At 38.3% G+C, this 17,565-nt stretch overlaps 3 protein-coding genes across 5 annotated transcripts in view; all 3 read right to left on the minus strand.

Moving 5' to 3' along the window:
• LOC149623066 (glutamate receptor ionotropic, kainate 2-like) overlaps nucleotides 1-5,959 on the minus strand; it is a 72,004-nt gene extending 66,045 nt beyond the window's left edge. Inside the window, exon 1 of the mRNA XM_089853432.1 lies at nucleotides 5,916-5,959. The gene's annotated coding sequence lies outside the window, so the exon portion shown is untranslated. The remainder of the gene's footprint in view (nucleotides 1-5,915) is intronic.
• Nucleotides 5,960-6,936: 977 nt separating this feature from the next.
• Nucleotides 6,937-9,675, minus strand: LOC149623067 (uncharacterized). Its single transcript, XM_089853482.1, has 5 exons — nucleotides 9,330-9,675; nucleotides 8,641-8,913; nucleotides 7,671-8,165; nucleotides 7,424-7,609; nucleotides 6,937-7,356 (listed from the first exon to the last, which is right to left on the minus strand). Exons 1-5 carry the CDS (start codon nucleotides 9,408-9,410, stop codon nucleotides 7,024-7,026), a joined length of 1,368 nt encoding a protein of 455 aa, XP_089709608.1. The 5' UTR covers nucleotides 9,411-9,675; the 3' UTR covers nucleotides 6,937-7,023.
• A 552-nt stretch (nucleotides 9,676-10,227) lies between these two features.
• On the minus strand, nucleotides 10,228-17,468 carry LOC149623068 (uncharacterized). Of its 3 annotated transcripts, XM_089853477.1 has the most exons (19): nucleotides 17,267-17,468; nucleotides 17,086-17,197; nucleotides 16,848-17,004; nucleotides 16,713-16,775; nucleotides 16,591-16,647; nucleotides 16,398-16,520; nucleotides 16,269-16,336; nucleotides 15,847-16,215; nucleotides 15,168-15,381; nucleotides 15,015-15,092; nucleotides 14,822-14,944; nucleotides 14,016-14,138; nucleotides 13,653-13,957; nucleotides 12,971-13,342; nucleotides 12,216-12,330; nucleotides 11,092-11,293; nucleotides 10,891-11,034; nucleotides 10,761-10,821; nucleotides 10,228-10,459 (listed from the first exon to the last, which is right to left on the minus strand). In XM_089853477.1, the coding sequence occupies exons 1-19, from the start codon at nucleotides 17,346-17,348 to the stop codon at nucleotides 10,351-10,353; spliced, it is 2,877 nt and encodes a 958-aa protein (XP_089709603.1). In that variant the 5' UTR covers nucleotides 17,349-17,468; the 3' UTR covers nucleotides 10,228-10,350. The 3 variants fall into 3 exon arrangements, with proteins under 3 accessions (XP_089709603.1, XP_089709604.1, XP_089709605.1); XM_089853478.1 differs by lacking the exon at nucleotides 17,086-17,197 and having other exon boundaries at nucleotides 17,267-17,451; XM_089853479.1 differs by lacking the exons at nucleotides 10,228-10,459; nucleotides 10,761-10,821; nucleotides 10,891-11,034 and having other exon boundaries at nucleotides 11,115-11,293; nucleotides 12,216-12,353.
• Nucleotides 17,469-17,565: the final 97 nt, after the last annotated feature.

Here is a 17,565-nt window from a genome sequence, read left to right on the forward strand (position 1 = left end):
GGGACAAATTGGACTATAACATACTCAAAGGACATCCCCCTATCTCTAGTAGAACCAGAGTTACGAGCCTCCAAATATAGTGTAATGTTAATCCTATGGGGGGGGTATGTTTACGTTTTGCTTAATTACTCGGCCCCTGTTTGTCGTAGCCCTATGTTTTAAGTATCCTTGGATGGGGGACAAAATGGACTATAACATACTCAAAGGGCATCCCCGTATCTCTAGTAGAAACAGAGTTACGAGCCTCCAAAGTAGGGTGTAATGTTAATCCTATGGGGGGGGGTATGTTTACGTTTTGCTTAATTACTCGGCCCCTGTTTGTCGTAGCCCTACGTTTTCGGTATGGTTGGATGGGGGACAAATTGGACTATAACATACTCAAAGGACATCCCCGTATCTCTACTAGTAGAACCAGAGTTACGAGCCTCCAAAGTATAGTGTAATGTTAATCCTATGGAGGGTATGTTTTTACTTAATCACTCGGCCCCTGTGTGACGCGGCAAATTTCCCTGATTTCCATGAATTTTCCTAAAAATTCTAAATTTCCCTGAGGTTTTTGTCAACTATTTATTTCCCTGATTTTTCCAGGTTTGTATGAACCCTGTAGGGGGAAGAGATACCCTGACGTCACGCATCCCCCTCTCTGGTTGGAATTTTTGCCCGCGTAGAATACTATTTCCAAAACGCCGTTTGGGAGGTTGGGGGGGGGGATGAAACTCCAGTAAGAGATAGAACAGGGTGTGACGTTTCAGGCTCAGAACTGTTAGCTCCCTATTGCCTTTTTGGTGCGGTGGATAACTACATTTTGCGTCCCTCTAGATTTATAGATCATGACGCGAAATGACGCGACGATTCAAAAGCGAGCAAAGCCTCGAAGCGAAATCGTGAAATCGCTTAAAAGTGTCAAAACTGACTAACTTTGAAATCGATAGAAATAAAGATCTCGCCCCTTTCACGCTTCAACCACTTTACTGTTCCCTTCAAATGGGGGACGGGGCAGGGACATAAAAGAAAGAAAGGATATGTCCTATAATATAAAGTCCTTTAACTCTCGATCCGAGATTCAATCGGTGGAAACTTTAACTCTGACAGACTGACACCGGGAGATGTCACAAAAATTCATCATTGCCCTTTGAACAAAGTTCTTCTAACTCGTAAGCCCTAATGCGTAAGACCAACGTATTTCGCCAAGGCCTAATCCGGTACGGAACTAAATCCTTTTAGCAAAAATCCATTCCATTTCCGGTGTCCAAATCCCTTCCCCCCGCGTTAAACCAACTTTCAACTTTGGCCCGGAAATTCTATTCCTGGCATATTATGTCATTTTTATTTAACCAAATTTCTTAGTTTTCCCCTCGATCATTACTGACCTCAGTGACCTTCAGAATTTAACGCCGCCCACCGGCCGAGGTGTGAATTCCTGGGCCGCCTGAGTCAATTTCAATTTTATACCAACTACACTAATTTATTTTGCTAATTAGCACAATTTCTAAAGTTATTTCGCTCCTAAACAACTTACAAAATAAATCTATACACGTATTTGAACTAAACCGATGCCGAAGTTGATTTTCAAAGGATTTTAAGTTAAGCCTCGGTCACACACTCCATTTCAAACCACCAGCTCATAGAATAAAAACTACAGTTCTTACCATTGAGTTCAGAATATATGTATTTCTAGAGTTTTTGTTGAATTTCCTCCTCGCGGACTCGGATTCGTCGAATTTCATTACTTTATCATTAGTCGTTAGCGCCATCTGTCGCCTGACGGATGAAACTGAAAATAGTTTCTTTTGGCGGGAAATTGGCTTGAATTTGAAAATTAGGCTTAAGAAGACGTAAAGCGCCAAAGTTGAAAAACTGTTAGTTGAGACTTAATTACTAAGAATTTGTTAAACTTCATTTTTAATAAATAAAATTTTGATAAATTTCTGGTGTAATACTTGTTTTTACTTTATTTTATCTTTTTCATTATTAAAGTAACAAATAATATGAAAAGTTATTAAATTTTATCATGGGTAGAAAATGCTCAGTAGAGAAGTGCGTTAACACTGGTAGGAATAAAAATGTTTCGTGGCATAAGTAAGTATAGAAATAAAGAATATTAAAAAATATTCAGAAGTTCAACACTTTTTGAATTGTACTATTAAGATTCCCTACTAAAAATCCCGAGTTAATGAAACAATGGTGTCGGGCCATTAATAAACCCGAATGGACTCCACAAAAATATGATGCTATTTGCGGTGATCATTTTTGTCAAGCGGACTATCGCGAAAATTCTAAAATACGCGTGCTATCGGCTAATGCAGTTCCTACTCTGTTTTTACCCGAAACTTGCAACCCAAACTTCAACATAGGAATTGTATATTAATGAAATATAATTCTAAGAAAATTAAATGTTTTACTGTAATTTGCCACTTTTAAACCGTTTACAGAAAACTTACAGTCGGTGTAACAAAAATGTAGGCCTAAACAAAAGTATTATTTCGGAGAGTTCCGCGTCTTATTCGCGATCAATAGAGATAATCCCAGACCCTGAAGACCTTTTAGAAATAAGTGGCTGTGAAGTTGTGGATGATGTTGCTCAAAATATTGACATTGAAAATACGGATGGCGAAATTATGTCAATGGATAAAAATGTAAGACACGCTTTATTAAGTTTGGCAACATCCCTAATGCTTTACAACATAATCAGGCAGAGGAACGCAATGTTGCTTCATCAGAAGTTGAAGGTTTGGTTGAACCCATGGATTGGGACTATACTCCTAGCCGTTGCTCTCAAGGCAATACGAGTTTAAACAAAAACCAAGAAACTGATGAAAGGACTGCAGCTTTATATTCATTGTCAACATTTCATGTACATTGAATAGTTATGTTTAACTTATGTTGGTACACATGATGACATTTTCTTTCACCTCAGACATATCACAAGACAGACGAAAAGATTTTAAGAGAAATTGAAACCCTTTCCAAGAAAAAGGTACATAATATGCTAGAGAATATAGAGCCACGCTTAACTGCACATATTCCAATCATAACACTGCCACTTTAGAATAGAGAAATTGCGATGCTTAAAAATCAACTGGCAAATCAAATAAAAAGAAGAAAGATCATCCAAAAGACATTTAATTTAACAAAGCGAAGACTCATACGAAGAGATAAAAAGATTGAAAGTTTCAAAGGAATTATCGCAACTTTGCGAAAAGACAAATTAATGCTAGAAGAAAATATTATACAATTAGAAGATGTATTTTCTCCTACTGCGAAAGAACTTTTCCAACATTTAAAGGAAGCAGGACCCAAAAACAAAGCCAAGAAAGCTTATAGTAGCATTCTTCGAGAATTTGCTATAACCTTGCATTTCTATAGCCCTAAAGCGTATAGATATCTTCGCCAAATTTTCTGTTTGCCTCATCCAAATACACTCCGAAATTGGGGTTCCAAAATAGACGGCGAACCTGGATTCACTGCCCAGAGTTTTCAATTCCTAAAGAAAGAAGTGGAAAAATCTAAATACCCAGTTTTGGTGTCTCTAATGTTAGACGAAATGGCCATTAGGAAAGAGATAAAGTGGAACGGGAAATCCTTTGATGGCTACGTCAACTATGGCACTAGCATCGAGTCCAAGACTGACAATGATGAAGTCGCTACCTCTGTTCTTGTATTTATGGTTGTTGCCATAAACGGTAGTTGGAAGCTACCGATTGGCTATTTTTTCGTTCATGGCACCCCCGCCTGGCTTCTAGATACACTCGTCAGAGAAGCTTTCCATCATCTGAATTTGACTGGTGCTAAATGTGTTGCGCTCGTTTGCGATGGGCTCGCATCAAACATTTCCATGGCACACAGACTCGGAGTTGTCATGAATTCCAAAGAAATCAAATCAGTTTTTCCAAACCCTGGTAAGACAAAAAACCATTTCACACAAATACTTATGAATAATTTAAAACCTTTGTTTCCTTTCCTGAATAGCAAATCCAAAAGACGATGTAGCTTTTATTTTAGACGTTTGTCATATGTTGAAACTGATCAGAAACTTGTGGGAACATCACAATTTGCTTGTGGATCGGCAAAGTGGAAACGTAAATACAAACTTAAATGATATAATCGTAAAAATATATTAATAGTTTTATTTTTAGGACATATTTTGGGCATTAATTGTACTTCTTGAATTGGTGCAAGAGGAAGAAGGTCTTAGTATTGCTAACAAATTAAGCCGATTTCACATAAAATTTCACACTCAAAAGATGAAAGTCAAACTAGCAGCCCAAACTTTGAGTGCTTCAGTGGCTAGCGCTCTGAAACTACTAAAACAAATAAAAATGAAAGAGTTTCAAAACTGTGAGGGCACAGTTAATTTTATCGAGACAGTTGACAGGTGACAAAACACGCTAAATTTATTGCCTGTCGGTTGTAATAGTTTATTATTTCTCAGGGCATTTGATATCCTAAACTCTCGCAACCCTTATGCCAAAGGGTATAAGTCTCCAATAAATAACTCAAATGTTAACATCAAGAGAGCAAGTCTAAATAAAGCTAAAGAACTTATGTTGAGTCTAACAGACGCAGATGGTAATCTGATTTGCGAGTCCACACGTAAAACTGGACCACTCGGATTCGCCGTTTCTATTAGCAGCGTTCTGTATTTAGTGGATATGTATGTGCACCAAGATGGTCCGTTAAAGTATGTCAGACAAAAGTAAAGTTTTTATTCTACACTTGGGTATAGCTAACTAAACAAATGCTATATATAAAATATAGATACCTCCCAACATATAAACTATCCCAGGATCATTTGGAGCTTTTTTTCTCAACGATACGTACAAAGGGGGGCTGGAATAATAATCCAACGGTGGCGCAATTTAAATCGGCATACAAGAGCTCTTTTTTAGCAAAATTAGAAGCATCTGGATGCGCTAATGTTCTAGCTCTAGATGACACCGCCATTCCAGATATTTGTGAAATGTCCACAACTTTTTTAAGCGCAGCAACCACCACAGAGTCGTCAGATAATCAAGTGTCTGATGATCTCGCAGAACTAGATTTTTACTTTGATGGGTCGAATCTCTTGAGAGATAATATCATTCAATACGTGGGCGGTTTTGTTGTGATGAAACTCAGAAGAATTCTGAAATGTGACATATGCAAGGCTAGCCTAGAAGAAAGCAGCGGTAGAAACACCAGTTTCCATGATTACTGCTTATCAGAGAAAGGGCTGATACATTTACGAGACCATGGAGGACTAATTTACCCATCCAGAACCGTTGTTACCCTGCTTCAAATTACAGAAAAATGCATTCGAAGATTAAATCTGGAAAAACATGGAACCGCAAGCAATTCACTAACCTTAAAAATTGAGTCCCTTGTTAGGAGGTGCTTGGTTCATGAAACTCTTTTCCCAGATTTAAATGATCATATGTTCGATCAAGAGCTTGGTTTTAATCACCATTTAAACTTCCTCATCTCAAAAATTATCTATATATACACAAACCTAAGGATGAGGAAAATCGCCAAAAACTTTAATGAGAAAATGAGAAGGGAAGTTTTGAGAAAAAAACTTACCAAAATAATATTGTTTAAAGGGCAGTAAACATAGTAGCTTTCAAGATTAAATCTGTGTAGCAGTTAAAAGTATTAAAATTTTTAAATCGGTCTTAATTATAATTAAAACTGAACTTACATAGCGGTTTTCAAACATTTCTTTCTGTCTAAAGCAGACGAATGCGGCGATAGTAACATAACTAACATTTACTTGTTTTTTTCTAGTTTGTTTTAAGTAAAATAGATGGCGCTACCACCTAATGATAAAGTTGTCTGTCCGTCCCATATTTTTAAAAACGATGGACGCGCGAGCGCGAAAACTCGATATCCAAATAGGACTCTAGAAATACATATATTCTGAACTCAATGGTTCTTACCTTTCAAATTTGAATCATCCGTTAACATTAATGGACCATGATCCTTTAAACTCCGACCATAGCCCACTTGATCACGCACGCTGGCTGCACGCGCTTTAGAAGCCCGTCCAAACGATTTTTTTTACATGTTAACTCGCGAATACGGCGCGTCACATAGGTTCGGTCTAAACTTTCAAACCCGTCTGGTTTTAACATGGGCGTCTATGGGAGGGGACCAGTTTTTTCAACGTTTTTGACAATATTAGTGCATCTACTGGTTCAAATCTCTTGAATTTTTAATGAGACGTCTATTGAAAGGTTTGATATTATCCTGTAAAATTTAAAGTCTTCAGCTTTAATAGTTTTTTTTATAAAAAATAAAAACCATCACATAGTAGAGAATTTTGCCCCTTCAATTTCTCTACTATGTGATGATTTTTATTTTTTATAAAAAAAACTATTATAGCTGAAGACTTTAAATTTTACAGGATAATATCAAACCTTTCAATAGACGTCTCATTAAAAATTCAAGAGATTTGAACCAGTAGATGCACTAATATTGTCAAAAACGTTGAAAAAACTGGTCCCCTCCCATAGAGGCCCATGTTAAAACCAGACGGGTTTGAATTTTAGACCGAACCTATGTTATTCTCATTTTTAGGGTCGATTGAGCGGGCTTCTATAGCGCGTGCAGCCAGCGTGATCAAGTGGGCTATGCTCCGACTTAGAACTAATTATAATTAATAATTAATCACTGAAACAGTTCGATTTCGCGTATATTTCGCCGAGTTCGAAGCAGAGCCGTCGACGACCAACGGAATTCTGGCGGGCTCTAGGCCTAGTTCGGATAAGACTCGCTAGGCGGCGTCACTATTCGGCCGGTCCCTTGACTCCCTTTACTGGCGCACAGCGCACTCGATCACGCAAGTTGCGTGATCGAGTGCGCTGTGACTGGCGCTACTTTTCAAATCTTAAGCCTCGGTTTTTCTGGGAAAATAGTAAAATACAAGACATTGAAAACGTAGAAAATTTAAACACTATATTTAGCTTAAAAATCCTTTAATAATGTATTTAAATCATTTACAACTTGTTCCGAAACCGAAACAATAATAAAGGTTGTGTTTTTTGTTCAACTTGATCTTGTGGTCCAAGGGGCCGCTTGGGGTAACTTGACCAATTTAAATTCCTCATCGCTTAAGGGGGTCCAATTATATTGAAGAATTGTCGAGACTTCCTTAGCGGTCACTTCGTAGGAACGCGACGCCGTTTTCAGCCACAAATAAAACTCGTCCGTCCAGCCAACATTTCGGGGCCAATCGCATTTCTTGATCATGGCGTTTTTCCGCACGATTAATCGCTCCAATTTCGGACACAGAGTTGCTATCAACAGAACTGTGGCCGTCGAAACCAGTTCCCGAATGACCATCGTCCGAAGATTGGGGCAGTTGCGACATAGGAGGACCTGATCGGGACGCGGAAATTAAAAATTAGTAAAAGATTCCTTCGACTATATTAAGTCATCAACTGACCAATGGGGAATCTCCTCGTTCTTGAAAATGTTTATTCATGTGAAACCTTGGTAATCCCGTGAAGATATACGACTCTAAGTAGGTGGGGTACAGCGTGGCCGCCATCATGGTGGCTTCGATGGTGACGCGATTGTAAGGGGTATTGTAAACGATGCTCTTAACTGGCGCTCCATCTTGCCAAATTATCTGAAAGGTGGGGGTTCGGGCTGCTAGAGAAGATCCCGATGAATAAAGCCGATGTCCTTACCTCTTTCTTCACCTTCCCTTCGATGGCCAAGTGAACTCTCAACTTGGGAGAATTCTTGCGACAATCCTTCCAAGCCGAGGAATTGATAGAGATGGCCGTCTCCGTGTACCGCGACTGAACGATATGCAAGTTATCCAAGGACGTGAAAGCCAACAATTGAATGACATCTTCGTTAATCTCTTGGGGGGAGACGACCAAGGTCCTCAGGGACAGAAAGACGCCGAAATGTAAGATAGGATAGGGCTCCTTCGTGCAATTCAGGACGATCAAACTGTCCATCTGTTGACCGCGATTCTCGGCGATGTCGTCTAACAAGTACATGGCTTCGTCGCGTTCCAGGAGAAGGTCTCTCAGGGCCAAGTGACGCAATCCGGGTAAACTGCGCATCAGTCTCTTCAAGGAACTCAAGAGCTTGCCACCCGTCCCAAAAACGAGGTCCTGTTCCGACTCGCCCGCCGGTAAGTGACAGGCGAATGAAAAGTCCAACTCCACCACCTATAGAGTAATGTCAGTTCTACTATGCAAACGTCATACCATAGAGTAGTGTCGGTAGAGGGGGGAGTAGACTGTGTATCCCTCCCTCTAGGCGCGCTTTTGTAAAAGGGGATAATGTACGCGCCTGGTAGGGGGGATGACACTTAGCTAAGAGATAGAAGGGTATGACGTTTGGATACGTAGAACTGACATTACTCTCTTAGCTCCGACTCGCCCGCCGGTAAGTGACAGGCGAATGAAAAGTCCAACTCCACCACCTATAGAGTAATGTCAGTTCTACTATGCAAACGTCATACCATAGAGTAGTGTCGGTAGAGGGGGGAGTAGACTGTGTATCCCTCCCTCTAGGCTCGCTTTTGTAAGAGGGGATACTGTACGCGCCTGGTAGGGGGGATGACACTTAGCTAAGAGATAGAAGGGTATGACGTCGGAGAATAGGTCAAGGAAAGCGTGACGTACGGTAGGGCGAACTTACTCTGCCCAGGGGATTCTCGTCAAAAAACTCCGAGAAATACGACAACATGTTCATAAACTCGAAGAGGTTAAAGAAGTTATTGACTGGGAGAAGAATAATACGACGGAAATGACGTCCCATCTTGTGAAGACAGACTTGAGCCCGACCATGATCCAAAATGTACTGGTAGCCCAAGTAGTAATTGAACCTCCTTCGCGTCAAGGTTCGATCGTCAAAATAGAAACATCTCCAAACGCGAGGGGAATGGAAAATACGATACCAATTTTGACAAACCTAACACAAGTACATCAACGGAATTGAGCTCCGCTAGGCCTAGGGGCGGATGTGACAATGACGCGGTGGCGGCCAGCTTAAGCCTGGTTTTCACTGCCGAAATTTTCACGGAACAGAGAAGAAAAATCCGCAAAATTTTGCGGAAAATTCCTTAAAAAGCGGCGGCAAAACGTTTTCACTTGTAATATGAAAGAGTGCGAGCTCGTGGAGACCAAGGCTTATCTGTTATGTTGAAAATGCACCAATAGCAACCTATCTATTTTCTTAGACTTTATTGTCTTTGTAAAAACGTTCAATTTTATCATATAAATAACGCGAAACTTTGCGGCAAGTTACCTCTAAAAAAACGGCGCGGAACGCGGTTTTTCCCGCGTTTTGGGCCAGTGAAAACCAGGCTTTAGCCGCGTCAACCTTACCTGAGAAGCGTTATACCTGTCCCTGATGTTCAAATGATGGAATATTTCCTCCAAGGGGACATCCGGAAGATAGGCCCACATTCTAACAGCTGCACCCTCGAAATTAATTAACTTGAACTAATATTTAATTCCATAATTAATTAAGGATTATAATTAAAGTAAACGCGTAAAATAAAAGTCATTCTCTCTAGTTCTTTGAGTGTGCACCTTTGACACTAAAGAGCGCTTTCGTTTTAAAAATAGACTTGGCAAATTGTCAAAAGATTTCTCAGCTGAAATAAATAGACTAGTCCTGTCTCACTTAAAGGGACTGTAAAGTAGACTAGTCCTGTCTCACTTAAAGGGACTGTAAAGTAAACTAGTCCTGTCTCACTTAAAGGGACTGTAAAGTAAACTAGTCCAGTCTCACTTAAAGGGACTGTAAAGTAGACTAGTCCTGTCTCACTTAAAGGGACTGTAAAGTAGACTAGTCCAGTCTCACTTAAAGGGACTGTAAAGTAGACTAGTCCTGTCTCACTTAAAGGGACTGTAAAGTAGACTAGTCCTGTCTCACTTAAAGGGACTGTAAAGTAGGAATCGGCGGGTGGGTAAAAATTATTTGAAATACGTCAGAGACACGTGACTTAGGAAAGGCGTGGTTCAAAGAAGCTTAGCTCGTTTTATTTCGAAAATTGACACTTCAGAGAATTGGCGCTGGAATCTCGCAAAAAACAAGGACTAGGTGTCCAGTCCCACTCCATGTGGATTCTTTGTATCTTGTCACGTGTTGCCTGTGACGTATTTCAAAAAGTTTTTACCCACCCGCCGATGCCTACTTTACAGTCCCTTTAACTTACCTCGGGGATTCTGCAAACTCCGGCGACCGACGCACGCTCTTAACGAAATCTCTTAATTACAATTAACTTAATTAATATATTTATTTATTTATTTATTTCATCACTTAGTTCTCAGTATAATACATATTATTTATTTAATCCGATTTAATTAACATTCCAACAAAGTGCGATTAAAGTGATTAAAATCAATTCTGATTTAATTTGGAATGATTTTGAATTTGAGTTTGACGAATTTTTCGATTCATTTCCTCAATTTTTTGCATCCATTTCGCGTGATCAGTTCGTAAAGTTTCGCTTAATTTCATTTTAATTAAACTTAATTGGCCTTATTCTTGATCAACGCCACCGAGGCGTAGCGGCGACTTTTGGAACTATTATAATACGGTAGCCAATTACAGGTGGCGATGGAGTCGATGTACTCTGATGGAGATCTGTTATTTTCTATGTTTTGTTGATTCCATGCTCCATCAGAGTCCGTCGACTCCAGCGCCACCTCTGATTGGCTACCGTCTTATAATAGTTCCAAAAGTCGCCGCTACGCCTCGGTGGCGTTCATCAGGAATAAGGCCAATTAAACATAATTAATAATAAATACCTATTTAAAGGTTGAGTTATTTCACCGCGAAAATCTCTTCCAATCACCGGAGCTTTCTGATCTAAAATCCCCCAAAAAAGTGATTAATAATTCAAATTAAAAACTTTAACTTTCAATTAAATTAATTAACCTCCGAAACAATCAGTCCAGGCTTGCTTCATTTGATTCTCAACTGAAAACTGATTATCTCTCAAAATATTTGCGGAAAATATTTGAGATTTCCTCATTTGAGAATTTAAAGGATTGTAAGGAATGTAGGCTTCCTCGTTTCTCTCTTAAATTAATTTAATTACGGATTTAATTATAATTAAAAACGTCATTAATTATATACCTTGAATTTTATAAATAGTCGGATCCGGTTCGGAACTGGATTCGCTACCTGAACTGGAACTGGAACTGAAAGTGGAATCGTGGGAAGCAAATTTGCTAAAAGATTCGTGGCTGGCAAATTTCCTTTCAATTTTGGACAATTCTTTGGCTTCTTTGTCTAATTTTTTGCTCAATTTTTCGGCCATTTTTGCCAAAGCCAAACTCTGTCGTTAAATTTAAATATAAACGCGCCTAATTAATTAATTAAATTAAAGTATAACAGGGTTCATACAACTTTTGGAAAACAAATTTCCCTGAATTTTCCAGGTTTTTCCCGTATATGGAGTGAATTTTAACGAGGAGGGCAAATAGAACTATTACATTATCAAAGGACATCCCCGTATCTCTAGTAGAACCAGAGTTATGAGCCTCCAAAGTTGGGTGTGACGCTATTTCTATGGAGGGGTTGTTCGTTTACGTTTTGCTTAATTACTTGGCCCATGTTTGTCGTAGCCCTAAGTTCTTAGTATGGTTGGATGGGGGACAAATTGGACTATAACATATCCTAAGGACATCCCCCTATGTCTAGTAGAACCAGAGTTACGAGCCTCCAAAGCTGGGTGTGACACTATTTCTATGGCGTGTTTTTGAACAGTTCGCTTAATTCCATGGTCCCTGTTTGACGCAACCCCAAACCTTTGGTATAGTAGGATGGGGGACAAATTGGGCTATAACATACTCAAAGGACATCCCCGTATCTCTACTAGAAACAGAGTTATAGGCCTCGAAGGTTGACTGAACCGCTTTTCCTATGGAGGGGTTTGTTTCTTTACGTTTTCCTTAATTACTCGGCCTATGTTTGTCGTAGCCCTACGTTTTTAGTATCGTTGGATGGGGGACAAATTGGGCTATAACATACTCAAAGGACATTCCCGTATCTCTAGTAGAACCAGAGTTATAGGCCTCTAAAGTTGGGTGTGACGCTATTTCTATGGCGTGTTTTTGAACATTTTGCTTAATTCCTCGGCCCCTGTTTGACGCAAATTCGAAATTTCCCTGAGGTTTTTTGTCAACCATTTATTTCCCTGCATATTTTCTCAGGTTTTCCAGGTTTGTATGAACCCTGTTATAAAGTCTAAAGCGTACTTCTTGATCATAACGATATAATTTTGAGATTTTCTTTGGTTTTGAACGAATTCCGAGGAATCTTTGAGCTCTATGAACGGTGGCTTTTTTTCGGGCCAAATTTTGGTTCCAATAACTGCGTTCAAATTGAATTGGACTCTATAAGACGGGCCAAGTAATATTTGGGGAGTCCAGGGGACCAATTATACCATAAGGGCGTAATATCTCTAAGGTCCCAAGCGCATCTATTAGCAAAAACATCTAGTTCTGCTGCTAGATGTGACGTAGATTTTGTATAGGGGCTCCTTCCAAATTTTTCGTGAAATTCGCGGGAGAGAAAAATAATTTTCAAAATCAGCCACGACCGATATCGATATCCTAAGCCGGTCGTGGTCTAGACGCGAGCTCTGAGATAACGCTCCCAAGCGGTTGGGAATCAAACTAAAACAGGCGGGGAGGCGAGAGAGGAAGGACTGAGGGGGAAAAATACGTAAGAGAATTTCCAGAACCCCCCAGTTCTCTCAGACACAAGAGGTAAATTCGCGCTTAGTAAAAACCACGAAGAGCTGCCTGTCGTGAGAAATCTTTGAAGGGGAGGGAAAAATGTTCAATGCCGGGTTACTCTGCAGCGAATTCGCTCGGCCTCTGTTTAGACTATACAGTTATTATACCACTTGAGATGAGACGGATGGCTGACCAAATCGAATGCATACATACATTTCAACCGTAACATAGAATCTTGGTCCCTTAGAGAGATAATGTCCTTATGATTATACCTATTGTAAGAAGCGTTATATCTGAAATTCCTTTCTCCATTTTGAGGTCCAAGTTGTTGAAATTGATCGGTGGGGGCGTGTCTTTCAAATCGACGTTTTTCTAAATGACGCAATTTTCTCTTACAAGTTCTTAAGAGTTCTTTCAGCTCCCCGAATTCGTCATCGCCATCGTCATCGTCGTATGATCCAATTGGAGGAGGGGGAGGGGGAGGAGGGGGCGTGTCTCTGGTGAAAGTATTGTCGTCAAGAGCTCCGCTACAAGAAGATGCAGATGGGTGGTTTTCACCAGTTGCAACTTGGTTGGCTTTGGGTTTAGTCAATTGGGATGCCTGGACTATTTGGCTTAATGATTGGAGCTGTTCGTTAAAGGACCTATATTAAGTTAATTAAAGGTCAATTAATTAAAATGCAATAAGTAAAAATAATTAATATTAATTGAAATTTAATTTATATTAATTGAAAATTAATTATATTAATCGGAAATTAATTTATATTAATTGGAAATTAATTTATATTAATTGAAAATTAATATTAATTGGAATATTTAATTTATATTAATTGAAAATTAATTTATATTAATTGGAATTTAATTTATATTAATTGAAAATTAATTAATATTAATTGAAAATTAATTAATATTAATTGAAAATGAAATAAATTAAGGAGGAATAAGAAAACTTACTGAAGATAGGAGTCGACTCTTAAAACCTTTTGATGCAGAAATTGAATGTCTTCTCTGTCAGAGGGTTGGGCCTTCCTGATTTCCGCGTCTTTTCCCTCCTCGATCCCATCTCCAGAATTTATTTCCCTTCCATCTTCCTTCATCTTCTCCGTTTCTTCTCTAAATGTTTCTTTCTTTAAGATTAAAGATGAGATTTCTTCGTTAATTTCATTCAATTCTTGTCTTTTTGATTGAACTTCTTTTTCCAACGATGATAATTCATCCCTAATTAATTTGGCTTCTTCCGTTCTTTTCCAATCTTCCAACTAAAGTTTAAATACAATCAATTAAAATTAAACTTAAATTAAATTAAACTAAACTTACTTTAACATTCAGATCTTTTTCAGCATCCAATCGCATTTTCTTAAAATTCTCTTCCAAAGTTTTTAATTTATCTTCATTTTCTATTTTTAATTCCGCACTTTTCTTTTGAAGTTCCTTTTCCAGCTAAAAGTTAATTCTTAATATTAATATTATTAATATTATTAATATTATCATAAGGACATTATTTCTCTAAGGGTCCAAGATTCTATGTTACGGTTGAAATGTATGTATGCATCCGATTTGGTCAGCCATCCGTCTCATCTCAAGTGGTATAATAATTGTATAGCCTAAACAGAGGCCGAGCGCATTCGTTGCAGAGTAACCCGGCATTGAACATTTTTCCCTCCCCTTCATAGATTTCTCACGACAGCTCAGCTCTTCGTGATTTTTACTAAGCGCGAATTTACCTCTTGTATCTGAGAGAGCTGGGGGGGTTCTGGAAATTCTCTTACTTATTTTTTCCCCTCAGTCCTTCCTCTCTCGCCTCCCCGCCTGTTTTAGTTTGATTCCCAACCGCTTGGGAGCGTTATCTCAGAGCTCGCCTCTAGACCACGACCGGCTTAGGATATCGATATCGGTCGTGGCTGATTTTGAAAATTATTTTTCTCTCCCGCGAATTTCACGAAAAATTTGGAAGGAGCCCCTATACAAAATCTACGTCACATCTAGCAGCAGAACTAGATGTTTTTGCTAATAGATGCGCTTGGGCCCTTAGAGATATTATGTCCTTATGATATTATTAATATTATTATTATTATTATTATTATTAATTATAATTTTAATTAAAGAGTTAATTATTTATTTACATCTAATTGCATCTTTGCCATTTCAACGGCGTATTTCTTTTTAGTTTCCATCGTGTTTTTATCATTGGCGTTTTTCAGTTCCAATTTCTTCGAGTTTAATTCTTTTTCCATCAATTCCAAAACCTAAAATACATTTAATTTTAATCTAAATTAATTAATTAATTAATTAACTAATTAATAATTTAAATATGACTTTATCATTTTCCGTTTGCAATTTTGTTTTAAGTTGATTCATCTCCTCGAGATGTTTTTCCTTCAAATTTTGAATTTCCTGGAATATTCATTAAAATTAAAGATAATTAATTAATTAAGGTTTAAAGACATCACTAATTAATTGATGGAATACTTTTAATTGTTCTTTCTTTTTAGTTTCGAGTTCTTGTCGCGTCTTTTCCAACTCATTTTTCAACTCAACTCGCAGTTTTTCTTTCTCAACTTGCGTCCGTTTCTTCAATTCCAATTTAAATTCTTCCAATTCTTCTCGTAGATTTTCTTCCTCCGTTTCTCTTTCATCCTCGAATTGATTTCTGATATCAATCAGCGCCATTTCGTGATCCACCCTAATTAATTAATTAGTTAAGAAGTAACGAATTTAATTTATACAGGGTTCATACTAGTTTTGGGAAACAAATTTCCCTGAGATTTCCAGGTCTTTCCCCCATATATGGAATATCCTATGGAGCAAATGTTAACGAAGGAGAGAGGGGACTAATAGGGCTATAACATACTCAAAGGACATCCCTGTATCTATAGTAGAACCAGAGTTACGAGCCTCCAAAGTTAGGTGTAATGTTAATCCTATGGAGTATGTTTATTTACGTTTTGCTTAATTACTCGGCCCCTGTTTGTCCTAGCCCTACGTTTTCGGTATGGTTGGATGCGGGACAAATTGCACTATAACATACTCAAAGGACATCCCCGTATCTCTAGTAGAACCAGAGTTACGAGCCTCCAAAATTGCGTGTAATGTTAATCCTATGGACTCTTAATTATTTTCACGCCATGATTTATTTTTAATTTTTTACTTTAATTGTAATTCCTCTTGAGAAATGGGCATTCCCAAATTAGGGCTTGGTCCAGTTTTGGTAATTTTTGGAGTTGCTTTGGAATTTAACGGAGTTGTTGTCGGAGTTTGCGGAGAATTTGGAGATATTGAAGGGGAATGAAGGTAAGTTGACGGAGAATCCATCAAAACGTCAATATTTCTAATTCTTTCGGTGGGTTTGTTCATTATCGACGCTTCCAGGACCATTTTGGATTTGGTCAACGTAAACCCAGGTTGCTGACCACCACTGCCGGGCAGTTTGGAAATGGGTGAGAGTGGTTTTAGAAAGTTCATTGACTTCTTTTCAGCGTTCATTTGAGGTAAAGGACTCGAGATATTTGAATTTAAGCTAAAAAAGATCATTATTTTAATATTTTAAGAGATTCGCGAATTGACCAATACTTTCTAGCGGTCATTTTTGACGGAACTTCCAGACTAGTTAATCTCAGAAGGGAATTGACCTCTTCTGGCTAAAATAAACGACAGGATAATAAATAAAGGACATAATCCATGGAATATCTTCGGACAAACCTCGGGGGATCTGACAAAAGCGGGGGATAAACTTTCCGCGTCCAAAAGTCCAAATTTATCAGCTAAATCCATCTCCGTTTCCGATGATGAAGTTACACTTTCACTCTCATTCTCATACAAAATCTATAACCAATTAATCTAATATAAATCCTCAAGGAAACTCGTTTAAAGAACTAAAAAACGGGGGAATTACCTCTTTGCTCTTTAAATCAAATTTTACCGAACGTTTTTCAGGCAGAGTTAATGATATCTTAACGGAGATAAATTACTAAAGTTAACGGGAAATCTCCGAGACAATCAACCTACATCCTATACTTTTTCAAACTTTTTACTCATTTCAGACGAAGATTCTAACGAACCCCGCGTCAATAATCGCTCCTAAAACCATTTAAAACATTTATTCGCAACTTCTCGAAACAAAAAACGGGGGAAAAAAGAAAAATGTACTACCAAGCGTTTTTGAAAAAAGTGCCGTTCTTTATTATAAATTTCAGGATTTTCCCGATATTCTTTCAGTAATCGGCGACATTCAACGTCAGCCGGGTGAATCCAAGTAGAACATCGATCCTCGGGATTGTAATAATATATTCTGCCTTTCGCGTCCTCGCTTAACGAGTGTAAAATTAAGATCAGACATTGACAAGTAACGGGAATGGTAATGTTGTTTAAGCAGAAGCTTAAAGCTTACATAGCAAGCCAGCCGTTAGGAAGAGAACTAAAAAGACCCTTAACCGCTATCCATAAAAGATTAGCTTCCCTAGTAGCGTTAATTCCAAGATAATTAGCAAACTTGTAGAGATCTTAAGTCGAAAATTAAGATTTATTAAGCAAACCGTAGCGTTCTATAAATTAAAATGGCCAAGGCTTACCATCTTTTTCTATAACGCAGGTTCCACTCTCTTTTAGTATTTTTTGCCCCCTAAATTCGGGTTCTATCGTCGAATGGGACATGGAAAATTATAATTCTCAAGATAATTAAGCTTTCTCATCATTTTAATTGCCATTAAATTAAATAAATGTAGGTTTAAGCGAGAAGATTATCGACAGACTACGCCGCCATATTGATTTTTGCATTTTTATCCGACCAATAGGAGAGCGGATTCAGACCATTCCCGGCCTTTTTAAAATTGTAAACAAAACGTGGACTCTGGGTGGGAATGAAGTCTTA

The sequence above is a fragment of the Phalangium opilio genome, unplaced genomic scaffold (assembly GCF_054372755.1).
Source record: "Phalangium opilio isolate 3A_F unplaced genomic scaffold, DU_Popi_V2 ptg000115l_1, whole genome shotgun sequence".
In the NCBI taxonomy this organism is placed as follows: Eukaryota; Metazoa; Arthropoda; class Arachnida; order Opiliones; family Phalangiidae; genus Phalangium; species Phalangium opilio.